The sequence below is a fragment of the Cervus canadensis genome, chromosome 2 (genome assembly GCF_019320065.1).
Source record: "Cervus canadensis isolate Bull #8, Minnesota chromosome 2, ASM1932006v1, whole genome shotgun sequence".
NCBI classification, from domain to species: Eukaryota; Metazoa; Chordata; class Mammalia; order Artiodactyla; family Cervidae; genus Cervus; species Cervus canadensis.
In genome coordinates, this window is record NC_057387.1 from 47,207,736 (window position 1) to 47,235,296 (window position 27,561).

The window sequence follows — 27,561 nt, forward strand, 5'->3', positions numbered from 1 at the left end:
GTCCTTAGGGTCGCAAAGAGTCAGACACTACTGAAGCAACTTGACGCACACACACACACACACACCCCTTTGGCCAGACCAGAAAAATGAAAGCAATTTTGACTGAGGTTTGTGGTGATTAAGAATGAGCAACACTGATGACAAGAGCTTTCTTACTTGAGATGATGTTCATGATAAGAAGAGCAGCTATCACTCATCTATGGGCCAGACACAGCATTCTGAGTGGTTTCTGTAAATTAACTCATCCAAGCCTCACACATAACAATAATATGGGTACCACTATTTTTCTCTTATGCAGATGAAGAAACTATGGTATGACCTGCCTGATGTTCCATAGCTAGTAAAGAACAGAACATTTGATCAAACAAGGGAGAAAACTGGCACAGGAATGTTATGCGAGCTCCCCAAGGTTACACAGCTGATTTGGGGGGAGTTGGCTTCCATCTCCACCTCCCTTTCGGTGCCTGTCACAGGGTCAACTAAGTTAAAAATAGACATGATGGAGCATTATTCCTCCACAAGAGTCACTACTGATGAAGGAGATGGGCCTTCCTCAAACGCAAAACAGAAGAAAGTAGGGGACCTGGGTAAGCTCCCTGTCTTCCAGCTTCTGGAAAACAGAATTGATGTCAGCCTTTTTCTTGTCTTAGGGGATGTGAATGAACTGACGGATATGGTTTGCCACCACGTTCCAGAGGCGAAGCTGGTGGAATGCATTGGTCAAGAACTTATCTTCCTTCTTCCAAATAAGAATTTCAAACAAAGAGCATATGCTAGCCTTTTCAGAGAGCTGGAGGAGACGCTGGCTGACCTGGGACTCAGCAGTTTTGGAATTTCTGACACTCCCCTGGAAGAGGTGAGGCAGAGACTCCCGCTGGTTTCTGTCAGGCATCAGAGAAGTAGCTCCTTGCCAAAGTCTAACACAAAAGTCTAGAAGGGAAATTTTGTGAAAGCAAAAAGCCATAATTCCTTGCCCAAGCATAGCAGCTGTCTTCACTTTTGGCTTATTTCCTCCTGCCTTCATCCATACTCACGCATATTTTACATAGCTGTGGTCACCATGTGCACACACTTCTATATTTACAGAAGAATATGTTTTTAGATAAAGAGTCATAATATATTCTCTTCCCATTATGAAGCAATACCCAACAGAACTGAGCTTGGGTTAGGTTTTTTGGAGACTGGGAATGCCTAAACCAAATTCTCTTTTTCCTTCTGGACAGATTTTCCTGAAGGTCACAGAGGATTTGGATTCAGGACATCTGTTTGCTGGTATGGTGCCCCCAAGTGTGTAGTTTGTCCCCTCACCAAACCCTCATGCTCTATCTTGAAAGCTAAGGAAAAACTCATGAAACAACAGAGTAGACAAACACTCCTCCATCCTATTTATCTGACCCCCAAATAACAGGCCTTTTGAGTTCTTGCTTTTATGACACAGGAAAGGGAAGTGGAATTGGATCCAGGTGGGAAGATGCTAGATGAATCAGGAGTCTTAAGAAGGTCAGGCTGGGAGCTCTACCACCTCCAAGCTTCTCATCCCACTTCCTGGTCTCCTGTTCCTTCCACATCACCATCCTCATCTTCTCCTCTTCTCTCTACCAGGCCTCTGATCCACTCCTGCCTGCAAGAGTGACAGCTCACAGAGTTCTTAGAGATCATGGGGACAATAAATACAATCCAGATGCCAGCTAGGACACCCTGGCCTCTGTGGGATGGAGATAAAATGGTTCTGAGCCCTGATTTAGTGCCCCGAGGAATTTTGAAACTGGGGGGACCATAAATGTTGTGGGTTTTGGGGGTTTCTCTTCCATATGTGTGAGCCTGGACACCAGTTATCCCCTTCCACAATTTCTACTAAATCTCAGAGCCACAAAAAGCACTCATGACTTACGTGGTCTTTACTGTGGAGGATGGAGAATGGGGGATGGACATGCAGGAGGCCTTACCTGCCACAACACAGGCCACTTCTGATAGAAAAACAGGCATCTGCCCACTCTGATAAAATCCTCTCCCTGGCTTCTCTCTTCTTGTTCCATTTCCCTCTCCCTGGCCATGGGTGGAGCTCTGAAGCAATTCACCTTTGCTAACTTGGGCACCTGCCACTGGTTACCTCTTCCTCCCCAGTGTGACATACCACAGGATCTTCCTGTTCAAAGATTGTTTCCTCTCTGTTTCTGGTGCCTGCTCTTAAGTCATGGTTTTCATCTTGCTTTGTAAGTGATCCCAGCTATGTCTAGAACTATCAATGGTCCAATATATCAGCCCACATGTGTGCCAGGATCCAGGTAGGTTGTGTGGTGGCCATCCGGGCAGCGTGGGGAGTAAGGAGCAGTGCTCTGGAGGGAGCGAGAGCAGCTCACCACAGGGCCCAGGTCTTCTTTCCAGCTTTTCAGACACAGGAATTAAATTCCCTCCACTCACCCAAGGGCAAAAACTTCCATTAACCAAGACCAGAATGAAAACATGATAATTTATATTAGAAGCTATGATGAACTCAAGGATTGGGGCCTTTAATCTGCACAGAATGCTTCTGCTTAATAATTAGGTCCTCTTAGAAGAATAAATTATGCATCAGAAGAGTGGTCATTCTGGATATAGTAATAGATTAGGATGTTCCAAAGAGACAGACGGGGGTAGGAGTTGAGTGTAGCCTCTACAGTGAAGCAGGCCAAACACCAAACCTGAATTCTATAATTTGTTGACTGAGTGGCTTTGAGTAGATGCATGTGTGCTAAGTTGCTTCAGTCACATCTGACTCTTTACGATGCTATGGACTATAACCTGCTAGTCTCCTCTGTCCATGGGATTCTCCAGGCAAGAATACCAGAGAAGGGTTGACATGCCCTCCTCCAGGGGATCTTCCCAACCTAGGTAGGGATCTAAGCCGCATCTCTTATGTCTCCTACATTGGCAGACGGGTTCTTTACCACTGGTGCCACCTGGGAAGCCCCTTTGGATAGATACTTAGCCTCTTTTTTTGTTTATGAACACTCTTAAGATTCATTCCCTTAATAACATATAGCTGTGTTAATTAAATTTATCATGCTGTACATTATATCCCTAGTACTTATTAATATTTAGTTTCTTTGTACCTCAGTTTCCTCATATGCCAAATGGGGATGATAATAATATCTACCTTTGAAGGCTGTTGTTATTCACTCGCTCAGTCATGTCCAACTCTTTGTGACCCCATGGACTGCAGCACACCAGGCCTCCCTGTCCTTCGCCATCTCCTGGAGCTTGCTCAAACTCATGTCCATTGAGTCAGTGATGCCATCCAACCATGTCATCCTCTGTCATCCCCTTCTCCTCCTGCCTTCAATCTTTCCCAGCATCGGGGTCTTTTCTAACAAGTTGGCTCTTCACATCAGGTGGTCAAAGTATTGGAGCTTCAGCTTTAGCATCAGTCCTTCCAATGAATATTCAGGACTAATTTCCTTTAGGATGGACTGGTTGGATCTCCTTGCAGTCCAAAGGACTCTCAAGAGTCTCTCCAACACCACAGTTCAAAAGCATCAATTCTTCAGCACTCAGCCTTCTTTATGGTCCAACTCTCACATCCATACATGACTACTGGAAAAACCATAGCTTTGACTAGACGGACCTTTGTTGGCAAAGTGATGTCTCTGCTTTTTAATACACTGTCTAGCTTTGTCATAGCTAGGTTATTGAGAGAATTAAATGAGTTAAAACATGCCAAGTCTTAACACAGTATGCAATTTCTGGTAACGATTCAGCAATACCCTCATCTCAGCATTTACAAATATCTCTTACCTCAATCTCAGCCATAACTTATACTTTACAGAAAACTAAATACCCATTGTTTTATTTGATTGTCACTATAACCTTATGAGGCTGGTAGGGCAGGGATTGGCCCCATCTGGGGAAAGGAAAGTAAAAGTGTTAGTCACTCAGTTGTGTCTATCTCTTTGCAACTCCATGGACTGTGGCCAACCAGGTTCCTCTGTCCACGGGATTCTCCAGGCAAGAACATCTGGGGAAATAGCGCTTATAAATTGGATGACTTGCCTTAAAGTCATACAGGCTTCTGAGTCTTATTCCTTGGTCTCAGTTCTCAAATCTAGGGCCCTCGATTACACACTCCTACTGTCTCCCATTTTTCAGATTGCTAATTGCATTTGTTTGAAAGGGCTCTGTTTTAGCGGATGGCGTTTTCCTGATCTTGTCTTCAGAGTCTGAAGGAGTCTGTGGCCATCCATGGAGTCATTGCATGGTACCAAGAGGCTCCAGGCCATTTCTGAAGGATGTCTCATTACCAGTGGCCTCTAGAGGGTAGCAGAGAGCCAGGGACAAACAGGCCTGAAGCCCTCAACTCTGATCTGAGCAGTGGACTCCAGCCTGGGTGGGGTTTCAGGGAGAGAGCAAAGCTCAGAGGACAGACATGAAGACAGGCAGCAGAGGAGGGCTGCTGCCCTCCTACCAGAGGGAGGGCCAGCCACAGCAAAGACATCAAATCTGAGTCCAGATAAGGAGAAAGGAGGCAGAACTGGGACACTGATGCTGAGTGGTCAATGATGAGCCTACAGATGTTCACCCTCTGAGTAGTGAGCCTGGTACGCTGCAGGTGCCTGTGAACATTAGCTGAAAGAATGGCTCAGCTGACCCAGCTCTCTTTGCAGTTGTTCTTGTCCTGGAGGGCTTTAGGAGAAAGAAGTGGGGGGCCAACCAGCCATCCTCTAGGCTCTCTAGGTCCAGCAGCACATTCTGCAAATAAATTTTAATCAGGGATGATACACTCTAGCTTCAAAATAGCTGATGACTTGCGATGGTTTATAAAGCACATTCAAATATGTTAGCTCATTTAATCTTCATAATAATCCTTTTCTTGTTTTCATTTTACAGATGAGAAAACTCAGATTCAGACAGATTGAGTCATTTAGACAAATTTGCACATCTAGTTAGTTAGAGTCAGGATTCACACCCAGGTCTCCCAACTCCTAGTTTATTGGTCTTTCCACTTTCTACTTCTTGGTGACCTCTAGAAATATAGGAAGAACCAAGCTGACTCTTTTTTTCATGTACACAGGTTATACATGAATATATTTAGCTGTTAAATTCAAATAATACAAAAAGGCTAACCCTTCCCACTTCATCCCCTGCCCTGTCCAGCTCTGCCCCTGAAGTGATCTTTTAACAATTAACAGGTATTCTTTCAGAACTTTGCACATGTGTACACATCATGAGTGTATGTGTATACATAAAACATGTTTCTGTCCATATGACACGTGCTCTCTAACATAAATATGGTCTTATTAGACGTATTGTTCTGCAACTTTTCTTTTTTTTTTTTTGCTTATATGTTTTGAACCTCTCTGTCTTATCCTCTTTAACTGTATAGAGAATTTTTAAGCAGTTTCAGGCATTTTTGTCTATAGATGATTTATATCAGAAAGTAGAATTTTAAAAATTTTATTAACCTTCCTGACAGATATTTTGTTTCTAACTTAAATGAAGGGAAAACTAACACAGTAAGAAAAAAGTTGACCTTGTGAATGTTTTTCTAAGTTACTCATTCCGTCTTCCAAACCAGGAGGGATTCAGCAGAAAAGAGAAAACATCAACCTTCGACAGCCCTGTTTGGGTCCTAGCGAGAAGGCCAGACAGACTTCCCAGGGCTCCAGCAGCTGCCCCGGGGAACCAGCGGCTCACCCGGAGGGCCAGCCTCCACCCGAGCGGGAGGGACACCGCCGACTGAACTCAGGAGTGCGGCTTGTCGTCCAGCACGTGCAGGCACTGCTGGTCAAGAGGTTCCAGCACACCATCCGCAGCCACAAGGACTTCCTGGCCCAGGTATTACTGCAGTCTTTGGCTGTGCTTGTTTGCTGGTGGCCTCCCCAGCCTCCCCATCCTTTCCCAGGCTTTCTTGTGCATGTGGGGTCAGACATCGCCACGGGTACCACCTTTGGGTTCTGTCAGCTTTGTTTTCTCCCTGCCAAACTTTGCTTCTTCTTGGTAACATGAAGCTTCTTTGCAAGTATTCTAGTACACTTAGCAGAGAAAAATAGCATAATAATGAATATATTAATATTGGTTTTATTTTTATAGGGGAAGGTAAAATCACGTTTTTATTCATTTTCTGCAGACCCTACGTCATTGTCTGCTTTTTCTCTTTAGATTTTTTGTTCAGAAGCAGATACTCTGGTTCACCTCTGGCTGAGCATTGGCCTACTTTAGGGTTCATTACTGGCCTGGTTCAACCACCCTTCAAAGGGTGGAATGTCCTCTGTTCTCCTTTACAACTTGCCTTTGCACATCCTCCCATCATGTTCATCTCTATTAGGAGCTAGGTATGAGGCTGCCGGATGAATGTTTAAAAGACTCTGTGTGTGTGTGTGTGTGTGTGTGTGTGTGTGTGTGTGTGTGTAACATACCACAGCCTAAGTTATGTTTATTTTCCCACAGCCTAAGTTATGTTTATTTTCCCACAGATTGTGCTCCCGGCCACTTTTGTGTTTTTGGCTCTAATGCTTTCCCTCATCATCCCTCCTTTTGGTGAATATCCTGCTTTGACCCTTCACCCCTGGATGTATGGACAGCAGTACACCTTCTTCAGGTGTGTAGACTCGTCTCCAAAGGTCATCATTCACCTCCTTGGGTTGTGGGGCCCCTGGGGCCCCTGCTGCTTGGTGGGGCCCTGAACTTCCCACTCTCTGGGACAGTCACCAGTGTGATAGGGGTCCTCAGGCTGCCCTCAGAGAGGAAGATAATTTACCTGCCACTTGGGAAAGGTGACCGTCATGTGGACACCCAAGACTGCCAGGAGTAAGGAAAGAGAAGGAAGACAGTGGGTGAGTGGGTTTAAGCTCCCTTGTTTTGAATTGCAGACATGATACGGCATCAGATTACTGAGTGTGTTCAGGCAGCCTACCTACCCCCTTCTCAGGAGACCCAGAGCCACATCAAGGCAGCGTCCCAGGCCCTGTGTACATGCCTGGCACACAGTACCCATTCAGTAGACATTTGCTGAGTTGCATGTTGGTGGTTTTGTTCCTCTGTCCCAGTCACGTGTCCATTGACTATGCCCCTCTCACTCTGTCTAGCATGGACCAGCCAGACAGTGAATGGCTCTCGGCACTTGCAGATGTCCTTGTGAATAAGCCAGGCTTTGGCAACCGCTGCCTGAAGGAAGAGTGGCTTCCGTAAGTCCCTATGCGCCCCTGCTGTAACACCAACAGCTGCCCTGGGAGACCCCAATAGTGGGGGCCCAGGATGGCATGGTTGGCAAGACCCCATCTATATTACTCAGACACTTCCATCCCCCTGAGCAGCACTCACCTGGCCTCTCCTTCAACACCTGTGTGCAAGGGTGTTCACTAGCTTTCAGGAAGCCTCTGCATCACTGGATAAGTCTCTATTTCTATAATTCTCAGTATTAAGTTACAAACTGAGTTGACATATGCTACTCACAACTTATTCGAAAGGAATCTAAAGGAGGAAGGAAAGAGATGGGGGTCTGCTCTTGTGTAATTGGACCTAGAATGGCACTGCTTACATATATGGCCAACTTTCAATATTGCTTTCAGTGTAGAGAAGAGAGTTCTAGAGGAAAAGTCATGCTTTCATTCATTGGTGGTTGAAATACACCAAGAATTTTAAATGTTCAGTATAATTTTAGATGCTTTTTTCATCTAGTCTTTTTCAGAGTTATTTGTGAGGACCAAAATAGACTAATTTCAAAGTCTTGTATTTGTTCCCTCAACAGAGCTGCCAGCAGATAAAAGGGAAATTAAATCATTCTAGACAATCTTTGCTCAGACCCACAGTCAATCAACAAAATTCTAGTCTTGATTTTTCTTGAGCAGAAACCTTCAAGAGTAGAAGAAAATGCATGGTTCTGAGGAAAGGGGAAAAAATGGCTAAGAAGGAAAGGGCTGGGTGCTATTTCTCATTTTTAGGAGTTTTTATAAACTTTGGATCTGAGTGTGGAATATGCCCTTGTCTTCCATGAGGGAGTTCCCCTGTGGAAATTCAAGCCCCTGGAAGACTCCATCCGTGTCCCCGGACGTCACCCACTTGCTCCAACAGCAGAAATGGACAGCGGACCAGCCTTCGCCTTCCTGCAGGTGCAGCACCAGAGAGAAGCTCACCATGCTCCCCGAGTGCCCTGAGGGCGCGGGGGGCCTCCCGCCCCCTCAGGTACCTCCCCCCGGGGCTAACAGCTAAGTGAAGGACTGAGTGAGGCTCTGGGTCCTCACCAACCGAAGGAAGTCCCTGACCAAAAGTTTCATTTCCATTAAACCCTCCCGTTCAATCTAGTAAGAAAATATATTTAAGTATTTAGAAAATAATACATCATACATGCTTAGTATAGAAAAATTAGAAAATACAGATAGGTCAGAACAAAAAGATATCACCCTATCCCTTGGCAATAACCACCAATAACATTTAGTTTTTATTTGTTCAAACGGGGTTATATTCAAAATGTTGTCCTGAAACCTGCTATCAATAACATATCGTGAACATACGTCCACATCAGTAAATATACATCTACCTCATCATAACATGCCTGCACACTATCCTACTGTTTGGATTTGCTTTAATTTATTTCATCTCTCATTGGAGAAGGAAATGGCAACCCACTCCAGTTCTCTTGCCTGGAAAATCCCATGGACGGAGGAGCCTGGTAGGCTACAGTCTATGGAGTTGCAAACGGTCGGACACGACTGAGCGACTTCACTTCACTCACTTCGCTCACTTCATACTTTATCACTGGAGAAGGAAATGGCAACCCACTCCGGTATTTTTGCCTGGAAAATCCCATGGACAGGAGAGCCTGGCGGGCCGTGTTCCATGGGGTCGCAGAGAATCAGACATGACTGAAGTGACTGAGCAAGCAAGCAAGCAAGCATCTCTCACTGCTGATAGGAGCTTTCCCGATAGCTCAGTTGGTAAAGAATCCGCCTGCAGTGCAGAAGACCCCAGTTCGATTCCTAGGTCAGGAAGATCCCCTGGAGAAGGGAAAGGCTACCCACTCCAGTATTCTGGCCTGGAGAATTCCATGGACTATGTCCATGGAGTTGCAAAGAGTTGGACATGAATGAGCAACTTTCACTCGTTGCTGAACATGTGGGTTTTCAATTTTTCTCTGTTATAAACAATGTTGTAGGGTCCATCCAAGTGCGCACTTATTAACAATCTTAAGGAGTCTGCCATGTGCTGTGTGATTGACATGCATACACAGACACACACATGCACACCACAGAGTTAGCAATCTGTGTTTTTCAAGGATATCAGCAATCTTGGCTCTGAGTGGCATCCTCATGGGGTTCTAAACGCCATAATTTATCACAGTGAGCTTCTCCATGGGGTTTCAGAGACAGTGAGCTGGGCCAGAGAAGTCTTACTTTGTCTAAGGTTGATAACAGGCCTTCAAGCTGACTAGGACAGAGCTGGGTCCTATATGGTCATCTCTCATGGTTTGCCAATGAATGAATGAACAAATCCCCAAGAGGCAGTGGGATGAGCACCATCATCACTGGCATCAGAGAGCCATGGATGGGTTACTTGGCCTCTCTAATAAATGGGAGATAATTTCCTCACTTATAAATTGAAGATAACTACACTTTCTTTGGGGTCCCAGATGGCTCAGCTGGTAAAAGAACCTGCCTGCCAATGCAGGAGACATAAGAGACGTGAGTTCAATCCCTGGGTCAGAAAGATCCCCTGGAGGAGGGCACAGCAACCCACTCCAGTATTCCTGCCTGGAGAATCCTTATGGACAGAGGAGCCTGGCAGACTACAGTCCATAGGGTCACAAAGGGTCAAACATGACTGAGGCGACTTACCATGCACACATGTACTTTCTTAACATTATTATGAGAATTAAATGAGGTAAAGTGGATAAGGAAACTATTGTTTAGAAATATATTCAACTCAAGTGATGACAGCCTCCAACAGTGGGATAAAATTAGACACAGCTTGCCTCTCTTGTGTAAAAGTTTATGTGGGTGGTCCATGGTATTCTGTTTTGTCACTCCTTTATAGTAAACAGGCTTCAACCTCATTGGCCAAGATGGCAGAATCACCTTTCCAGGCACCAGTTGGAAGAAGGGATTAAAAAAAAAAGAAAGGACAATATGTGTGAACACACAATCTTTAAAGGAAGGTTTCCAGAGGCGACCACACAGCACTTTCAAGTGCACATCATTGGCCTGAACTGAACGTCAAGGGAGACAGAGAACTATAGTCTTTGCTCTGAGTGGCCTTGTACCCAACCTATGCCATATGACAGAAAGGCAGAGCAGTAATGGGGGACAACTGCATTTTGCCATAGCATCCATCACAGTTTCTGGCTTATAAATAATTCTGTGTTTGTGAACATCCTACGTTCCTCTCTTTTTATACTAAAAGCATAAACCTTTCTATTTCCCAAGCAATATATTTTCCTTGTGAATCATAACTTAGCCACTATAGGATCATGTGCATGTGTGTGTGTGTGTTTAGTCTCTCAGTCGTGTCCAACTCTTTGTGACCCCATGGTCTATAGCCCACCAGGCTCCTCCATCCATGGGATTTTTCAGACAAGCATATTGTAGTGGATTGCCATTTCCTCCTCCAGGGGATCTTCCCCACCCAGGTACTGAACCCACATCTCCTGTGTCTCTTGCATTGCAGGCAGATTTTTACCCACTGAACCACCAGGGAATCCAGGGATCCCAAACTCAAGGGCCTGTCCCACTTCTTGGTACCCCGGAGGAAGCTTTGCTTCTGTTGGGTTTGCTGAGGGGCCCTGTGGCTGCTTCTACTCAAATTCATTCATTGTCAGGGCACTGAGCCTGTGACCCTGTGCAGTGGTTAGTCCTCGGTCCTTGAGAAAAAAAGTTCAGAGCCAAAGTCTGATAAAAAGCAAATCAGTTCCTGTGGTTTCCTATGACTCTTGCTTTTCCTCACCATCATTCATGCTTCTCTTAGGAGCACCTGTATCAGGGATCTGCATAGAGGCTGCTCTGTGTGTGTGTGTTCACACCCACTCACGACACTCATTCACACACTCTCCCCCATTCAGCCCAGAGTAAGACCAGAGTATGGGCTTGATTCAGAGGTCGTAAATTGTCCCCAAATGGAAAATGGGGTGGTGGATGTGTTCTTCTCTAGGGTCCGTTCCTTCTCTAAAATTCTTTGAATGGTGTTGGGTCCTGAGTAGGAGGGGCTCCATCCGTGACTTCTGGAATGCACAGAGGTAAAATTGTAGGAGTATTGCATTTGACAGAATTTTTAGAAAATATTTTGTCTTAAATTTCCAGTCACCAGCCATTGTTCCAACCTAGATTCCACCCGGGGAGCCTAGCAGTTCACCCAAGTGCCGTTTGCAGCTCTAGAAGCAGGTGATGGAGTAAAAAGAGCAGGGCTATGGAGTCAGAGAGATGCAGATTCAAGTCCTAGAACAGCCACCCACAAGTTCTATAACATGGTACAAGTTAGCTGACCTTTCTGAACCTTAGTTTCTGTCTGTAAATTAGAGCAACCCTTCTTTCACAAGGATGTGAGGATTGAGATGATGTATGTAGAGCATTTAACACGATTCCTGGCACACAGTAAGCATTCAGCCTATGCTAGTTCTCCTAGAATTAGAGAGTAACAAGGTGAAGAAAGTGAATTGGAGAAGGGAGTAAAATGGGAAAGGGGAGGGAAAGACAAAAACCATGGAAAAATGAAAAGAATGATGATGTATATTGATGGTGGTTTACCCTGCCAGGAATTTCCTCGTCTGCCTCTGGGTGGCACTCTTGACACCCCAGGTTCATGACTGACCAGAAATTAAATGCTATGTAGGGGGCAGGAGGAGAAGGGGACGACAGAGGATGAGATGGCTGGATGGCATCACCGACTCGATGGGCATGAGTTTGAGTAAACTCCCGGAGTTGGTGATGGACAGGGAGGCCTGGCGTGCTGCGATTCATGGGGTCGCAAAGAGTCGGACACGACTGAGTGACTGAACTGACTGAGTCTCACATTTAAAGTGCCACCTGGTGGTCAAACTTTTGAATTCTCGAAAATCTTTTGATTACCTCAGAGTTCTAGGTGAATTTTCAGGGATGTCAATTGTAAGGCACTGTTTGAGTTCTTTCATTCACATCACAATTTATTGTGTCAGCTCTATGCCAGATACTATTCTGGGTGCTGGGGACACAATAGCTAACAAGTCAGAAAAAGTCCTGGCTCTCATAGAATTTGTATCCTATCCTACAGACAAAAGCAAGTAAACAGATGGATTGGAAAGAAAATTTCAGATAGACATGAAGGTGTGAAGACAATACTACCATGTGTGACTGGATACAGAAAATACTTCTCTGAGGAATAAACTTTGGGCTGAGATTTGAACGATGACAAGTTAGCCATGAGAGGTTGTCCAGGGAGAGGGAGGGGATGAGAGGTGTGCATTAGAGAAAGAGGAGAAGTGGGGGGGACGGGGAGTGAGGGGGTACCTACAGATGAACTCAGCCTTGGTAATGAATTTGGATCTGGTCCTGGGGCTTATTGGAGTGTGGTAAGCAAGGCAAATGCTATATTCTAATTGATTATTTTTTTAAGCTCAGTCTGGCTACTGAAAGGAGAATGGATTGTGGAGGGCCAGGGAGGAAGCAGAGACCCGTTTAGAAGTGTCTGTAGAGGTCCAGGTGATGCCTGGGTGGAGACTTGGTTTAGGGTGATAGTGGTAGAGCTGGAGACATGCAGATGGATTGGAGATTGATTCTGAAGTGAAAACTATCCTGGGTCGTCAGTGGAATAAAGAAAAAAGAGGGTTTGAAAGTGACTTTCACATCATTGCTGTGGGAACTAGGGAGACACCAATCCTTTACTGTTTTCCCAGTAGTTGAGTCTACAAATAATTTTTGGAAAAGAACAAGTAGTTTCACCTCAAATTCAGAAGTAATTAATGCAGATATGTCCTTGCTTCAGAGAATACAACGCAGCACTGAAATTCTGCAGGACCTTACAGACAGGAATGTCTCCGACTTCCTGGTAAAGACATATCCTGCTCTTATCCGAAGCAGGTAAGATACTTTTTTATACTTTTCATCCTGGCTCCCTTGGGAAAATATTAACTAGGATCAGAAGATAATTTCCTCTCATGACTTTTCAACAATCAGGGCAGTGGAATTTTTTCTTTTTCTTAATTTGAAAGTCTCAACTGATAGAAAAGGCAATTGGGGCATATACCAGTCAAATGCAACTTATGATGATTAATTTTGTTTTGTTTTTGGTTTTGTTTGGGCCGAGCAAAGTTTAACCCATGCACTACTACAAGTAAAATAAGAAAGTATAGAATTTTTCCAAAATACAGTCTCATATTTTAAGTAGTTCAAAAAGAGAGGTGAAGTTTGGAGGAAGGAGGGAGAGTAATGGGGACAGGGAGACGGCAAAGAGAGAATCCAAAAGGAAAAGAAGCAACAAGGCGAAGGGAAACAATGAGACCAAGGTAGGAGCGAAGCAGCAGGAGAGAGTCCACGCGAGCCCGCAGGCTGTCCAGGGTGACGGTACCTGGAGTACTCTAACTGTGAATTGTCCCCTGTATCACTGCCCGTTCCAATGCCAGTGCCCTCCTCTCAGCTCAGCAGCTGTTCTCACCGAGCTCCATCCAGGATGGACCAACTTCGGCAGCCCCGTCACAGCGAACAGTGAGACAGGAGCATGCTATGGAGAGAGGATTAGAGGGGACCCTGGGCTCAGCCCCACGTTCTCCGGAATTTTAAAATAAAACATACTGTCTAACTTTAGTCATAGTTTCAGTTGCTTCCTCTTCCAGTCCCTAAGCAAAGGATTAATGGACTCAGTTAACTACAACACACTGCAGATGGTGAAAGCAGCTGCTGAGAAAGGAGTGCCAAGCTAGCAGTTAGCAAATGAGGAATACCATTCCAGCACGAAAATGCAAGCAGAGTGCATAGAATTTATTCAATAATGCAGTAAACAATGACCCCATCCCACCCTTTGTTCTCATCAGCACATTTGCAGTGTGGAATTTTGGATTTTGTGCTTTGTGGCGAAGACAGTTTGTGAGCCTGAACTATGAGGACTAGAGCTGGTTCTGTGTTTCCTATCTTGTAATTTTGTCCCTTGTTGGCTGGAAGTCAGTCCCTTAAACTCTGCACTAGGAGTAATTCAGAACTTCCTCCAAGCGTGCAGGTGATTATGAGAGTCTCGTTCTTGCCAGGTGGAAGAGGGGAGGGCTGCAGCCTTCATTCCACACTGGCATGGTCATCGTCATATTTTCTGGGTCCAGATCATCTGACAGATGACCTTACAACAGGGCCAGCCAGAAGGCCCAGCAGTCAGGATGTGACGGGAGGGCAAGGGATAGAAAACAGTCTTTTCTCCACAGATTTTTTTCAGGCTCAGCCCTTGGCCTGTGAAGGGCTATCAGGAAATACAAAAAATGCCCCTGAAGACTGGGACACCCCAGTGGGCATTTGGGGAAGAAAGTTAACACTCCTGTATATTTGTTGTATTCACTGTATGATTTGTTTTGGCTTTCAGTTTGAAGAGCAAATTCTGGGTCAATGAACAGAGGTAAGAAACTATTTTTGTAAGAAATTAAAATCTCAGAGTGATCTATTTTAAATTATTGCACATTTAAAAAGTCACACCTCAAAGTTAATGGATGAGCTGTTCCGAATGTGCTCAGGAATTTATAAGTTATGTCTTAAGGGATATGTGGCTACAGACACCCTGCACCCAGAAGATGCTCAGCAGTAAATCTTCTCGGAGGACATAAATGAGAGGGGATACTTCCTGAAGAGGAGTTCCGGAGCACTGTCCTTCAGGGAGGTTCTAAAACCTCCAAGCAAATAACAGTTTATAGCAAGAGCACAAGTATCCTTCGCCCTGGCATTCCTTGGCCCATTCCATTTAAGACTCAGGGAGTCTGGCCCAGCCCCAAACTCACCCTGTTCCTGAGGTATCCAGGAGGTTCATGTGGTTCCTCAGGTTTGAGAATCTTCCAGAGACAGTCTATGAGTGACTGGCCTCCCTAAGCTCCCTCAGGAACAGGGCCTCTGGAATGAATGTGGAGCTGATGTTGACTTGATTTCCTGGACAGGCTCTAGGCCATGAAAGTAAAATTCAGCTTTTAGAATCATTCCCTAGAGAGTAGTGAGGGGCCTCAACTGAAGCAGAAAGGTGGGGAGGTGAGGAGGACAAGTTGAGTCTCTAAGAAATGAAGTTCTCCTCCTTTGCCTCCCCTACTCAATAAGTTAATTTTGTTTGTTGAGAAGTTTGGCTTTTATGCTGCCATTGAAGAGTTTTAAGCCAGAGAGTGACACGCCCAGGCCAGTGTTAGGGCACCAGTGTGGAGGATGTGTTAGACAGGCAGAGACCCAAGGCTAGGATCGCAGTTGAAGACCAGATAGGAGTCAAGGCAGGGAGTGGTGAGGGACTCCCTGACGCAGGGATGGGTGAGAGGCACAAAGAGAGGATGGCCCAGTGGGCCAGGTTCAGTGGTGAGTCCAGCACACTAGAGGTACCTGCAAAGTATAGAAGCGGCACAAAAGAGGAACCACTCGTAGGGGTGGGGGAAAGTCAGGGAAGACCTCAAAGAGAAGACAACACGGGACAGATGAGTTGGAAAGGCATCCAGAGAAACTAGCAGCCCTGCAAAGGCAAAGAGACCGCTCGGAGCTTGTGGTATGACTGGATGGCCGGAATGGGCCACTGGAGGTCAGGCATGAGGAGGGTGAAGTTGGAGAGGTTGGCAGACACCAAGCTCAGAAGGAGTCAGGACTGCATTCTGGAGATAAGGAAGAAGCTGTGAAAAGTTAGTTTGTAAAGTGAAGCCATGTTTCCCGCTAGTCCAGACAATTCCTACAAAAATGCACCTTTTCCTATAGAAACTGAGAGCTATGGCAGCCATGAGGTGCACCCACATGGTCACATGGTTCATGACACAGAACTGAGGGCTTCTTGTTCCCTTGTCAGGTATGGAGGAATTTCTATTGGAGGAAAGCTCCCAGCTCCCCCCATCACTGGAGAAGCGCTTGTCGGATTTTTAAGCGACCTTGGCCAGTTAATGAATGTGAGCGGGGTATGTAAACAGACTGAAGATTTGGTGGGACTTTCAACTTGCCACCTATGAAATAGAAATGATCACGAGTGCTAAGAAGATGTGGTGAGGGGGAGTGGGAGAAACCCTCTTGTTTGTTTTTTATGGCTTTCTAGGGCCCTATCACCAGAGAGGTGGCTAAAGAAATGCCTGCTTTCCTTAAACAACTAGAAACTGAAGACAACATTAAGGTATTGGCCCTGCATGATCTGCCTAGAGCTAAAAACTCACATGAGCTGGTGGTGGTTTTATTTTTATTTTCCCAGCTTAATTAAATTCCACCCCTCCTCCTGTTGAAATCTGGCATGAAATGTCTCCCAGCTGCCAAAACCTTCCTCCTGCTCACATTCTTTTTCCTGCAGCTCATTTTTTTTTCTTTAAACAGCTGCCGTTAAACAGCTCTGTTTAAACAGCAGAGTGTCCTGTGGAGGAGAGCCTAACGAAACCACCTTTCTGCCCTCTAGGTGTGGTTTAACAACAAAGGTTGGCATGCTCTGGTCAGCTTCCTCAACGTGGCCCACAACGCCATCTTACGGGCTAGCCTGCACAAGGACAAGAACCCCGAGGAGTATGGCATCACCATCATAAGCCAGCCCTTGAACCTGACCAAGGAGCAGCTCTCTGAGATCACAGTGTAAGCCACCGTGCCCCCAGCCTCACAGAGTTCTTGTCGCCTTCTCCACTCTGACTGCCGCAGGAGGGTTTTCACCAGCAGGAGCTGCCAGACTGGATGGCAAGCTTGTTTAATCAGGCGCACAGAAACATGAGATTCCTTGCACCAAACTGCTTGGCCATTCTTTCTCCTCCCTTATTTGGAAAATAAGCATATGTTTGGTTCCATTCCCTTTTGGCTTTTGGTAACATATTGCTCCTGGAACTTACACAAATCGTCTCCTTTCCAATATCCAAAATGACTGCCAGGAACTGGGAAGTTCAGTAAATCTTTCATCGCCCCAGCAGTAATTATCTTAGATTCCAGTAATTTCCCCCAGACAGTCAGGCTTTGGACCTGTCAACATATCCTTACCTTCCTAAAGCATAGGCTCAGCTTCAAGAAGTAAAAACATCGCTCTTTTGCAATTTGTAGCATGTTTGCCTTATCAAAGGCCCATATTTGGTGAGAATGCCTTTGTTAGTATGAATTCCTTCTGGAAGGCAGTAAGGGGGCCCTGTATACTCCAAGTGCCCTGACCATGCTCAAGGTCATGGCTAAACTTGGATCTGAAGCCCTAGGGACCTTCCTTGGGACACCCACTGAGGCCCTAGACTGAGGGAAAATAGTCTTATGTCCATTCCCACTTAACCTAAGTTTCTGTACTTTCTGCCAAGCCTTTTGAATATGAAATATGAGATAGGAGTCTTGTGATTATAAGAATAGTATATAAAATAGTATATGCTCATCAAATAAGGTTTATAGAAGAGAGTTTTAAGGACTAAGTTTCTACAACCCAACAATTTCGGGTATTTCCTCTAACAATTTTTTGGTGTTTCCTTCTGATCATTTGTTCTAATCTTACTATATGTGTGGATCAGGCTATCTGTCATTTTAACAGGGGCATCGACCAGCACATATAGTGCTTTTGTGGGAATTAGTGAAAGGTGCTTCAGGTGGCGCTGGTGGTAAAGAACCCGCCTGCAATGCAGGAGATGTAAAGAGACCCGGGTTCGATCCCTGGGTTGGAAAGATCCCCTGGAGGAGAGCGCATGGCAAACTACTCCAGTATTCTTGCCTGGAGAATTTCTCGGACAGAGGAGCCTGGCGGGCTACAGTTCATAGGGTCGCAAAGGGTTGGACTCGATGGAAGCAACATAGTATGAACACATGTTCCTTTGTCAAGGTGGGCACTGGCCCACACCAGAGTTCATGGCTCGTATGTGAAGGCTGGGTTAGATTTCAGCCCACACTTGCCCCCTCAGGCAGATGCTTTCTACCTGATCCAGGAAAGAGTGAATATTGCCAAGTGCCCGCATAACCAGCCTATTCCCTTCTCACTTAAACTTACATTATAGTGTAACATTTCTCTGTGTTCTGATATGTTTCTTAAATGCATGATTTAATAATTTATTGCTTTTAAAACGTATTTCTTTTCACAAACCATATATCTATCTACATAAAAATTCAAGAGTATCTATAGACAAATTATTAGAACTAATAAAAGCATTATAGTGCATGATATTTTTGAGGTAAAAATCCATTCCTATACACAATCAACAAATAATTAGAAAACATAATACAAAGAGAATGTGTCTAGACTTTCATATTAACAGGGAACAGTGTATGATATTACATACATTGGTTATATATTACATAACTTTAACATTCAACATCAGCCTAGAACAGGAAACACACAAATCTCCACTTCACCTTCACCTTGACCCAGTTTGATTTAGACAGTCAAGTGGGATGACAAGCTTCAGGTTAAGAGAGGGGTTCTGGAGGCTGCTCCCTAGGGTGGGGCGAGGACTTTGCAGAGCCTGATCTTTTCCTTCCGCTTCTACTCCTCCTCCTTCACCTACCTCTCTCTCCCCGTGTCTCCCATCCTTCTGCAGATTGACCACTTCGGTGGACGCTGTAGTGGCCATCTGCGTGATTTTTGCCATGTCCTTCGTCCCTGCCAGCTTTGTCCTTTATTTGATCCAGGAGAGGGTGAACAAGGCCAAGCACCTCCAGTTTGTCAGTGGAGTGAGCCCCACCACCTACTGGCTGACCAACTTCCTCTGGGACATGGTAAGTCTCAGGTCACGGCACCCTGGGCCCAAGGTGGTGGGTGTTTGTGTCTGTTCTGACTGAAGGAACCCAGCAGGGTGGGGCTCTCATATGGCCAGGGCTGCCAGAAGGTGCCATGCCCAGGGCCCAAGCTGGGGAAAGATGCAGGGCGCAGCTTAGCAACTGAGGTGGGGGGTGCTCCAAATGTCCTGCACAAGGGGCCTTCTGACCCACCAAAAAATTACTGCTCAGCAGGCCTGAAGCTGGCCTTCCTGGGAATAATCTGGAGCTGAAGAGGTAATATAAAGAGGTCCTTCACTCTACACACTCTTCTTAAATCTCAGCCCACCCTCAAAGTGGGTAAAATGGAACCTCCACTGTGGTTGAGTCACCAGATAAACATAGGATATCCAGTTAAATTTAAATTTCAGATAAAACAATGAATAATTTTTAGTATAGTTTATCCTGACTCCCCCTCAAATATTGCATTCTTACCCAAAAACATTTATCAGTTTTTGACCTGAAATTCAAGTTTTATTGCATGTTCTACATTTTTATTTGCTAAATCTGGAAACCCTTATCCAGTGGCCTTATTTTGCTTTCCCAACCAGATCTTCATTATATTAGATGAGCTACCACTTCAGAGAACATGAAGAAAAAGCTATTTATCAAATCAGAAGCAGACTACTACCTCAGAATCAGAATTGGTGGGGGAAGAAAGGGGTCAGGATGGGCTACTTTACTACAGGTCACAGGGTCCAAATGACTTGACAGCAAAGATCTGGTTATAACCTGGGAGTTGTTCTGACACCAATTCCAGTCTATTCCAGGCATCTTGGGTAACAAAATACTTTGTTTTATCTCAACATTCTAAGACTAACATGAAGATGTTAGTCTTCCACTTCATGTGGAGATAGAATATATCATGATGGAGACCAACACAACCTTTCCCACTATGATTTTTAATAATGATGACAGATTTAGGGTTTATGAAGACACGATCTCTTCTCTCTCACTCAACTTACTAAGCAGCCATCACTTAACAGTATAAAACTGGTAATCACCAGTAGCAACTAATCTTTCCTCTAGCTTCTGTCTACCTGAGGAAACACTTATGAACTCACGGGGAGGAGGTCAGAGACAACAAGCCTCCCTTTGAAAGAACATCACTTGTAGTCACTCATGACGGCCTGTGCTTTAAACATGAGAGAAGCTAGGCTCTCCTGCACTGAAAAGCTATTAAAGTGCTGGTTTTGCATCCTATTTTTTTTTTCAAAGACAAGGAATAGAATTACATTTGAGGCTGACCCACACATGTGCCTGGCTATAGACAGAGATCTCTGAGCCTAAGGAGAAATTTGTGGATGGAAAGACAAAGTGAGTGTCTGAATGGGAGATGATTCTAGCGAAGTAGACCCTTGGCAGTCTAACAAAGAGCCTGGAAATGGTGACTATGATGCCAGCAGGCTTCCTGATGCTCTAGAGTTTTAAGAATGGCCTGGAGTCAATTCAAGGAGCTATATTATTGGAACTAAGCACCCTCGTTGGCCAATGGTAAAAAGATAACCTGAGGTCATTGTTGAATAAATGAACAAACACATTGTTTATATCATTCACTCAGCACATATGTGATGTTGTAAGTTCTTATTTTTAATATATCATCTGGTTTTCTTTTCTTTTAAATTTTGAAATAACCACAAACATAACAACATTGAAAATACAGTTTGAAACTTTTTTCTGAGCCATTTGAGAGTAACTTCCTCATAAGATACACACATACACACACACACACACACACACACACACACACACACACACACACACACACACACACACACACACACACACTGCATTGCATTGCCCTGTCTCTTCAATCTCTCAGCCTGGGATGGAGCCTCCCTTTCCTTGACACTCATGACTTGACACTTTTGAAGATCGTAGACCAGTTGTTTTGCACAATGTCCATTAGTTGGGGTTTGCCTAATGTTTCCTCATGATTGGATTCAGGTCATAGCAGCAGTTTCATGAATGGATGCTCTATTCTGCTCACTACATCCTATCAGGTAGCTTCTAATTTCAATTTGTCCTATTACTGATGATCACTTTTGCCACTTGATTAAGATGGTGTCTGCTGAGCTTGTCCACTGTAAAGTTACTCTTTTCCCCTTATAATTAATCAGGATTTGGAGAGCGGTACTTTGAAGCTAGGGCTTCCCTGGTGGCTCAGTGGTAAAGAATCTACCTGCCAATCCAGGAGACATGGGTTCGATCTCTAGGTGAGGAAGATCCCTTAGAAAAGGAAATGGCAACCCACTCCAGTATTCTTGCCTAGGAAATCCTATGGACAGAGAAGCCTGGCAGGCTACAGTCTGTGGTCTCACAAAGAGTTGGATACCACTGAGCGCGCGCACACACACACACAGAAGTCTGATGGGCTAAAGTCCATGGGGTTGCAAAAGAGTTGGACATGACTAAGTGACTAAACAACAACAACAGACATTTAAAAATTATTTCTTCATCTCCTTTCTCTTTCCAGGGTTTGAAACCTAAATTACCATTAAATGAAAGAATTAAGTAAGTTCTAATTTCATATCAATTTTCCAGGTTACTAAATATTTTTCATTTGGGGTATCAATGATATTTTTAGATGGCCTCCACAATAAGATGAGAGGAGTTATTTAGAAACTTAAAACTTCCACTAAAGAAAACACAATTTTTAAAGTTTTCTAGCCTCATGGAGTCCTACTGAAACAGAGTAAGCTCCCCAACCACAAAGTAATCTTTTAAATTTCATCCAACACAAAAGTAAAACTGTAACAATCCTCAAGAGATTGCTTTACCTCAAAGAAAAAAAGATCTGTAAGGCAGCTGAGAGGTCACTTTCTTCAAGTCTGTTTCTGGGACGTGGACATCAACCATACACAGACACCTCCTTCCCCAGGACATGACTCAGTGACTAAACAACAACTTTGAAGTTATGTAAATATCCTGGTTTTTTAAAATCAAACTTTCCATTTGTTCGTATGTTTACTTATGCTTTTATGGAGTCATGGTTCCTGTGTTAATCCACAGATTACAATCTGATACCATTCTTACTGATTTTGGTGCTCAGATTATCCCCCATTTGGCCAATAGGAACTCCTCCAAGCCAGCTCTCATGCCCTTTTGACTTATGTCTGCATGTTCCTTGAATTCATCCAAGTTCTCTGCCCAGTCCTACCCTGGAGTCAGTCATCTCCCCAAGGAGTTCTGGTTCCCTCCAGTGGAAAATGTCCTTCAAAACCAAGATCTTGGTGGTGAACATATTCATTGCCCCTGGGGTATCAATGGTCCCAGGCCTTCACAGTGGAGACAGCTAGGTGAGATACACATGTATATACACAGACATACACACATGTGCATCTGTATTTCATCTATGTGCTGAACTAAACTGAACAATTGTTGTTGTTCTTGCTGTTGAGTCACTAAGTTGTGTCCAACTCTTTTGCAACCCTACGGACTGTAGCCTGCCAGAGTCCTCTGTTCATGGGATTTCCCTGGAAAGAATACTGGAGTAGGGGTGCCATTTCCTTCTCCAGTGGATCTTCCCAACCCAGCGATTGAACCTGCCTCCACCATTGGCAGGAGGATTCTTTACCACTGAGGGACCTGGGAATCCAACAAAACTGAACCGAACATTCACTAAAAAACACCACTAGTTCCAATCTAGCACTACAGGTTCACTCTGGTTTCTGTCTTTCCATGTTTGTAACTCCCTTCTCCAAAAATGAAAAACTGGTTGCTATTGCCCCTGACTCATTTACCTGCCTGAGCAACACACCTGTATATATTAAGTTCCCCGTCTCTGCCTTCATCCTCTCCACTGTGTGGACACCCTCCTCTCCCTCCTCCAGCCACCCGCCTTATTGTGCAGGTCTCTCCATTCTGCTCTGGCTCTGATACCCCACACCAGATCAGCCCCCTGTAAGGACACCATCCTGACCCCCCCTGGGGTTCCAACACCCCGTACCAGGTCACCTCCATGGAGCCCTTCTTAGGTTCTCATTCTGCTTGGGGCCATCCTGACTCCTCCCCAACCCTCACCGTGACTGCCCACCTTTCCCTGGCCAGCCTGATGGACTAAATTCTGTTAAGAAGAGAGGGAAGGAAGTGATGTGAGACCAAGGATTTTTCTATAAATTTTTCTCAATTCTGGAGACATGCTTAGAAAGTAGAATCAACAGAAATTTGAGGCTGATTAGAAAGAGGAGAAATCAGGTGGAATTTTATAATTCGTTGTTTCAAAAGATACAACTGAAGGTTCCCTGTGCAGGGAGGTGGGGGTGAGGTAGGGTAGGAGGACGAAGGACACCTTTACATACGTTTGCTAGCCAAGAACTGTTTATACAAATAGAATCAGAATCCCAAACTGTAAGTCCTGGAGGAGCCTGGCCCAGCCCTTGTCTTACTGAATGAGAAACAGAGGTGCAGAGATTAAGTGCCTTGCTCCCCTCTTCTCTTCAAGATGAATTACACTGTAAGTGCTGCACTGGTGGTGGGCATCTTCATCGGGTTTCAGAAGAAAGCCTACACTTCCTCAGACAACCTTCCAGCCCTTGTTGCACTGCTGATGCTGTATGGGTGAGTTCTGTGGGCTGTTAGCTAATGGGAAGGGAAGCCAGGGGAGAAGCTTGCTCTTCTGACAGAAAACCTGGGTTTCCAGTGTCAAGATCAGCTTCTAGTTCCTGGCAGGGTCTGCGGCTGCTGATCAGGAATCTGGCTGGCTTCTCTTTCTGACTCCACACACGGAGGTGTTCCTGCAGCCCAGTGCACTCAGGAACAATGGAGACACCCCCTATGGTTTGAATCTTAATCTTCCTCCACTCAAACTATGGCCTGACCAAAGTCTGAGAATCCATCACTGCCCAGTTCCTCACTCAGCTCTGACTCATTCATCTGTGGTCAATCTGTCCATCCCAGTGTCTCCTGTACCAGCCAAAAGTTACTTGTACATAGTACAAGTAGAATAGAAGAATGTAAAGTCATTCCTGGGTCAGGACCAGAAAATAACACAAGGATTAAATCCAATAGAATTACAGAGCATATGACTTTATATCCAAGCCCACCACTTACTATACATATAACTGTGGACAAGTAATTCACCCCACTGGGGCCTGAGTTTCCCCATCTGCAAAATGGAGATCAGGATACCTGGCCCTTCCTACAGGGGCCAGCAGTGTCTTGCCAGAGCAATGGCCTCTATTCATCTCTCTTAGAGAATTCAGGAACAAGTGTGAGTGTGACATATCCGCTCCAGTGAACTATGAATATTAGCCTGTGGGAATCTCAGCCCAACTTTGCTGACCCAGACTAGAATCAGAAGTGTTGCAGGGTAGAGAATGCTCCTATATATTGTGTAAGGTTTTATAATTTACAAGGCACATTCACAGCTACTATCTCATTGCTCCTCACAAAAACTCCACGAGGTGGTCAGGAAAGGCATTGTTGTCTCCATTCAAAGATGAAGAGCAAAGACCAAGGAAGGGAATATCTCTTTGGTTCCCCTGGACTCTTCATCAGGTCAAACATATGACCCCGTGTGAGAGGGGAATGAATTATATCTAGTTGTGTCATTTCACACAGGTGGGCAGTCATTCCCATGATGTACCCGGCATCCTTCCTGTTTGATATCCCCAGCACTGCCTATGTGGCCTTATCTTGTGCTAACCTGTTCATTGGCATCAATAGCAGTGCCATCACTTTCGTCCTGGAATTATTTGAGAATAACCGGGTAAGTGTGCCTTTCTCGGCTTCTTCGTTTGATTGTTAGGACACTAGAGACAGTGTGATGGTCAGGCAGAGCCAGGGGCAAACTCCACTCTGTACATTCTTAGTGTGTAAATGAATGTTGCTTCCTCCTTTCCTTTATCCCTCCCCTCTTCCCTTCCTTTCTTTGTTTCTTTAAGCTCTTTGTTCATTCATATGCTCTGAATATCATGGTTTTCTGGACCCTTTCTGCAGGTTATAAAGGACCTTTCATAATTCTAAGCTTTTAGATCTTACTTCTTCAAGAAAATATCCTCGGGGACTTTGGGTCTTAGGTTTTACACACACATGTACACAAGGTAATGCATTCATGTAATTTCAGAATTTAAAAAGAACAGAAAGGCATACATGGAAAGTCTCCTCCTTACACCTGTTTCCCACTTGCCTAGCTCCATTCTCCAGAGGCAACGTTTTGTTTGAATTTCTTATGTATTCTGGAGTGCGTGCATGGGTGTTCAGTATGCTGACATATAAACAAATACGTATATGATCTTTCTCCCAATTTCATATACGTATCGTAACAGAATAATATGAAAATTAATCCTGAGATTAGGGTCAGGAATTTGTAGTGCTGAATGACCCATTTTTATGAGCTATGCAGTCCAGTTGTCACATGCACACCCCCAGACTGCTCCTTGCCCAGAAGGAACTGGCCAGAATGAATACTGAAACAATGGCAGTGCTCCAGGGCTGTCTTTGCTCTGCACTTGCTCCCCCAGCCCTCTGTGTCTGAGCCCTGGCTGTCCTGGAAACACTCCCAAGGAGCAGTGGGCCCTCCCGTGTGCCTGAGTCCCCAGCACCTCTCTTGCCCTTCTCTCTCTCAGAAGGTCTTTGCAGTTGAGAGGGCGGGCACCAGCCAGCACATCTGCACACCTCTCCTGTGGCCCCTCTCCCCACTCTTGCTTCCAGGCCTTGCTGGGAGGACCCAAGGCAAACCTGCATTAACCACCCAGTCCCATGGCTTCCTGAGAGCAACTCTTTCCCTGACCTCATCAGGCTTTCTATGGCCACTAAGCAAGAAGCAAAACCCCAGCTGTCCCATGACTGATAAAAAAATGTACCACATCACAGTCAGACCCCAGAAAGGAGGTGGATGAGAACACAGACTCCACCAATGACCAGAGCATCCTGGAAGACTGAATATGCTGCTCTTTAGAGTTGCTTTTGTCACAGGCTCACAGCTCACCATGTCTTAATAGAGTGTGTTACTTCAAAATAAAGAGCTTAAACCAACTCAAAACATCTTCCCTCCTGCAGGCTGCACTCATTTAGCCAACAATTACTGAGTGCATACCCCTCCCCTGCATAAAAAAAGCTGGTTGCTTTCCCCTAACTTGTGGAATAGAAGGATGCTGCAGAAATTCCCAGGATCCCACAGGAGGCTCCCCAGGTCACAGAGACATCCACTAGGAGAGCAGTGTGATGAAGGTGCCAATATAAACCAGTGTGGCCCCAGGAACTCCCTTCCGGTGAGGAAAGGACCTGCACACCAAACTAGGAACTGATATAAACGGCGGTACATAACCTTCCATGAGACAGTGTGTGACGGAACATCACAGGAGCAAGACTGATAAAGCCCCACAGACCAGAGTGGGCCAAAAGAGCTGGACTGTGGGGTCAGGAGGACCTTGATAGAGGAATTCAATTCAAACCTGGCTTGGAATAAGTAGTATTTTATTATCCCACTTAATAAACAATGAAGTACCTACAATGAGCTAATCAGGTGTTGGGTGTTTAGGAAGGACACCAAAACAATTTGGACCCAGTTCCGGCTCTCTGGGCACCAGTAAGTAGTGCAGAAAATATGCAGGTAAAAAAAAATTAATCATGGTGATGTGATAAGTCCTGTAAGAGAGGGTTTGACGTTTTCCCATGGGAATCTGGAAAGGTTTAGGTGAGAAGAGAGTATTTGAGCTAGGTTTCTGAAGAAGAGCAGAGCAGGAATCTGCCAGCGAGCAGGAGGGGAAAGAGCATTCTTTTCACTAATAGCAATGGTTAATAGAAGTTACAAGTGCAAGGGCCTAGAGATAAGAAGGTAGTGCCTTCCAGGAAGAGTTTGGGGGAATGGTGGGGAGGGATACATAGAAGGAGATGAGGTGATGTAAGCAAAAGTGAAGAGGCCAGAGAGGAAGGAGGTTGTACGGCAGGGATGCGCCAGAAACGTATGTCAGCCTCAGCCCCTTGGTGTCCCCTCTGCCCGACACTGACGCTTGAGGCTCACACAACAAATACTGAAAATAAGTCCCCCCAGCACAACCCAGATACCAGGGAGGATGTCCGGCCATCTTTTCTGCTGGTGACAGTTGCAGACAGCTGTTGCTGTCCTATCGGAGCTGAGAGGCAGAGCTGGAAGATGCTCAGTGGCCTCTCCTCTTTGGTACAAGCTAGGCTGCAACACGGCCAGTGACAGAGCCTGAGCCCCAATGCAGCCCGCAGCTGTACCAAGAGGGAGAGTTCAGGCCACGGGCCCAGCAGCTGCTGCATCTCCTGGTAACAAAAGCCTGGGAGCCTTCCTGTGTAATTTCAAAGTGAGTCTGCAGTGAAAGCTCCCCAAGCAGGCTGCCAGCTAGGGACACCTCCTGTGAGTATTCCCAAGCCTCCTACCTGCTTGACAGATCCCTCCAGCAGCCAGGCCCCTCTGGCTGCACACCATCCCCTGGCCCTGCTCCACTCAGGAGAGGGCAGACAGGCTTGGCCCCATCACTGACTGTCCTGCTTCTCTATATTTCAGACGCTGCTCAGGATCAATGCCATGCTGAGGAAGCTACTCATTATCTTCCCCCACTTCTGCCTGGGCCGGGGTCTCATTGACCTGGCACTGAGCCAGGCAGTGACAGACGTCTATGCCCGGTTTGGTGGGTAGCAGTCACGTGGCCCTGGATCCTCCAAGACTGGGAGGGCTCCAGTGGGAGTTTCTATGACCAACCTGCAGCCTGGACTGGGGCTGGGGGCAACTGGTTGGTCTGGGATTTTTTCCTGATACTAGAAG

The 27,561-nt window shown here is 45.4% G+C and overlaps 1 protein-coding gene across 1 annotated transcript in view; it reads left to right on the forward strand.

The window, feature by feature from the left end:
- Nucleotides 1-27,561, forward strand: part of ABCA4 (ATP binding cassette subfamily A member 4) — a 133,598-nt gene that overhangs the window by 92,038 nt on the left and 13,999 nt on the right. Inside the window, exons 25-39 of the mRNA XM_043448860.1 lie at nucleotides 651-856; nucleotides 1,224-1,272; nucleotides 5,552-5,811; nucleotides 6,450-6,574; nucleotides 7,062-7,160; nucleotides 7,971-8,157; nucleotides 12,922-13,016; nucleotides 14,500-14,532; nucleotides 15,937-16,042; nucleotides 16,177-16,251; nucleotides 16,525-16,694; nucleotides 18,611-18,788; nucleotides 23,272-23,387; nucleotides 24,390-24,537; nucleotides 27,304-27,427. Of these exons, the coding sequence (XP_043304795.1) occupies nucleotides 651-856; nucleotides 1,224-1,272; nucleotides 5,552-5,811; nucleotides 6,450-6,574; nucleotides 7,062-7,160; nucleotides 7,971-8,157; nucleotides 12,922-13,016; nucleotides 14,500-14,532; nucleotides 15,937-16,042; nucleotides 16,177-16,251; nucleotides 16,525-16,694; nucleotides 18,611-18,788; nucleotides 23,272-23,387; nucleotides 24,390-24,537; nucleotides 27,304-27,427 (1,971 nt within the window). The remainder of the gene's footprint in view (nucleotides 1-650; nucleotides 857-1,223; nucleotides 1,273-5,551; nucleotides 5,812-6,449; nucleotides 6,575-7,061; nucleotides 7,161-7,970; nucleotides 8,158-12,921; nucleotides 13,017-14,499; nucleotides 14,533-15,936; nucleotides 16,043-16,176; nucleotides 16,252-16,524; nucleotides 16,695-18,610; nucleotides 18,789-23,271; nucleotides 23,388-24,389; nucleotides 24,538-27,303; nucleotides 27,428-27,561) is intronic.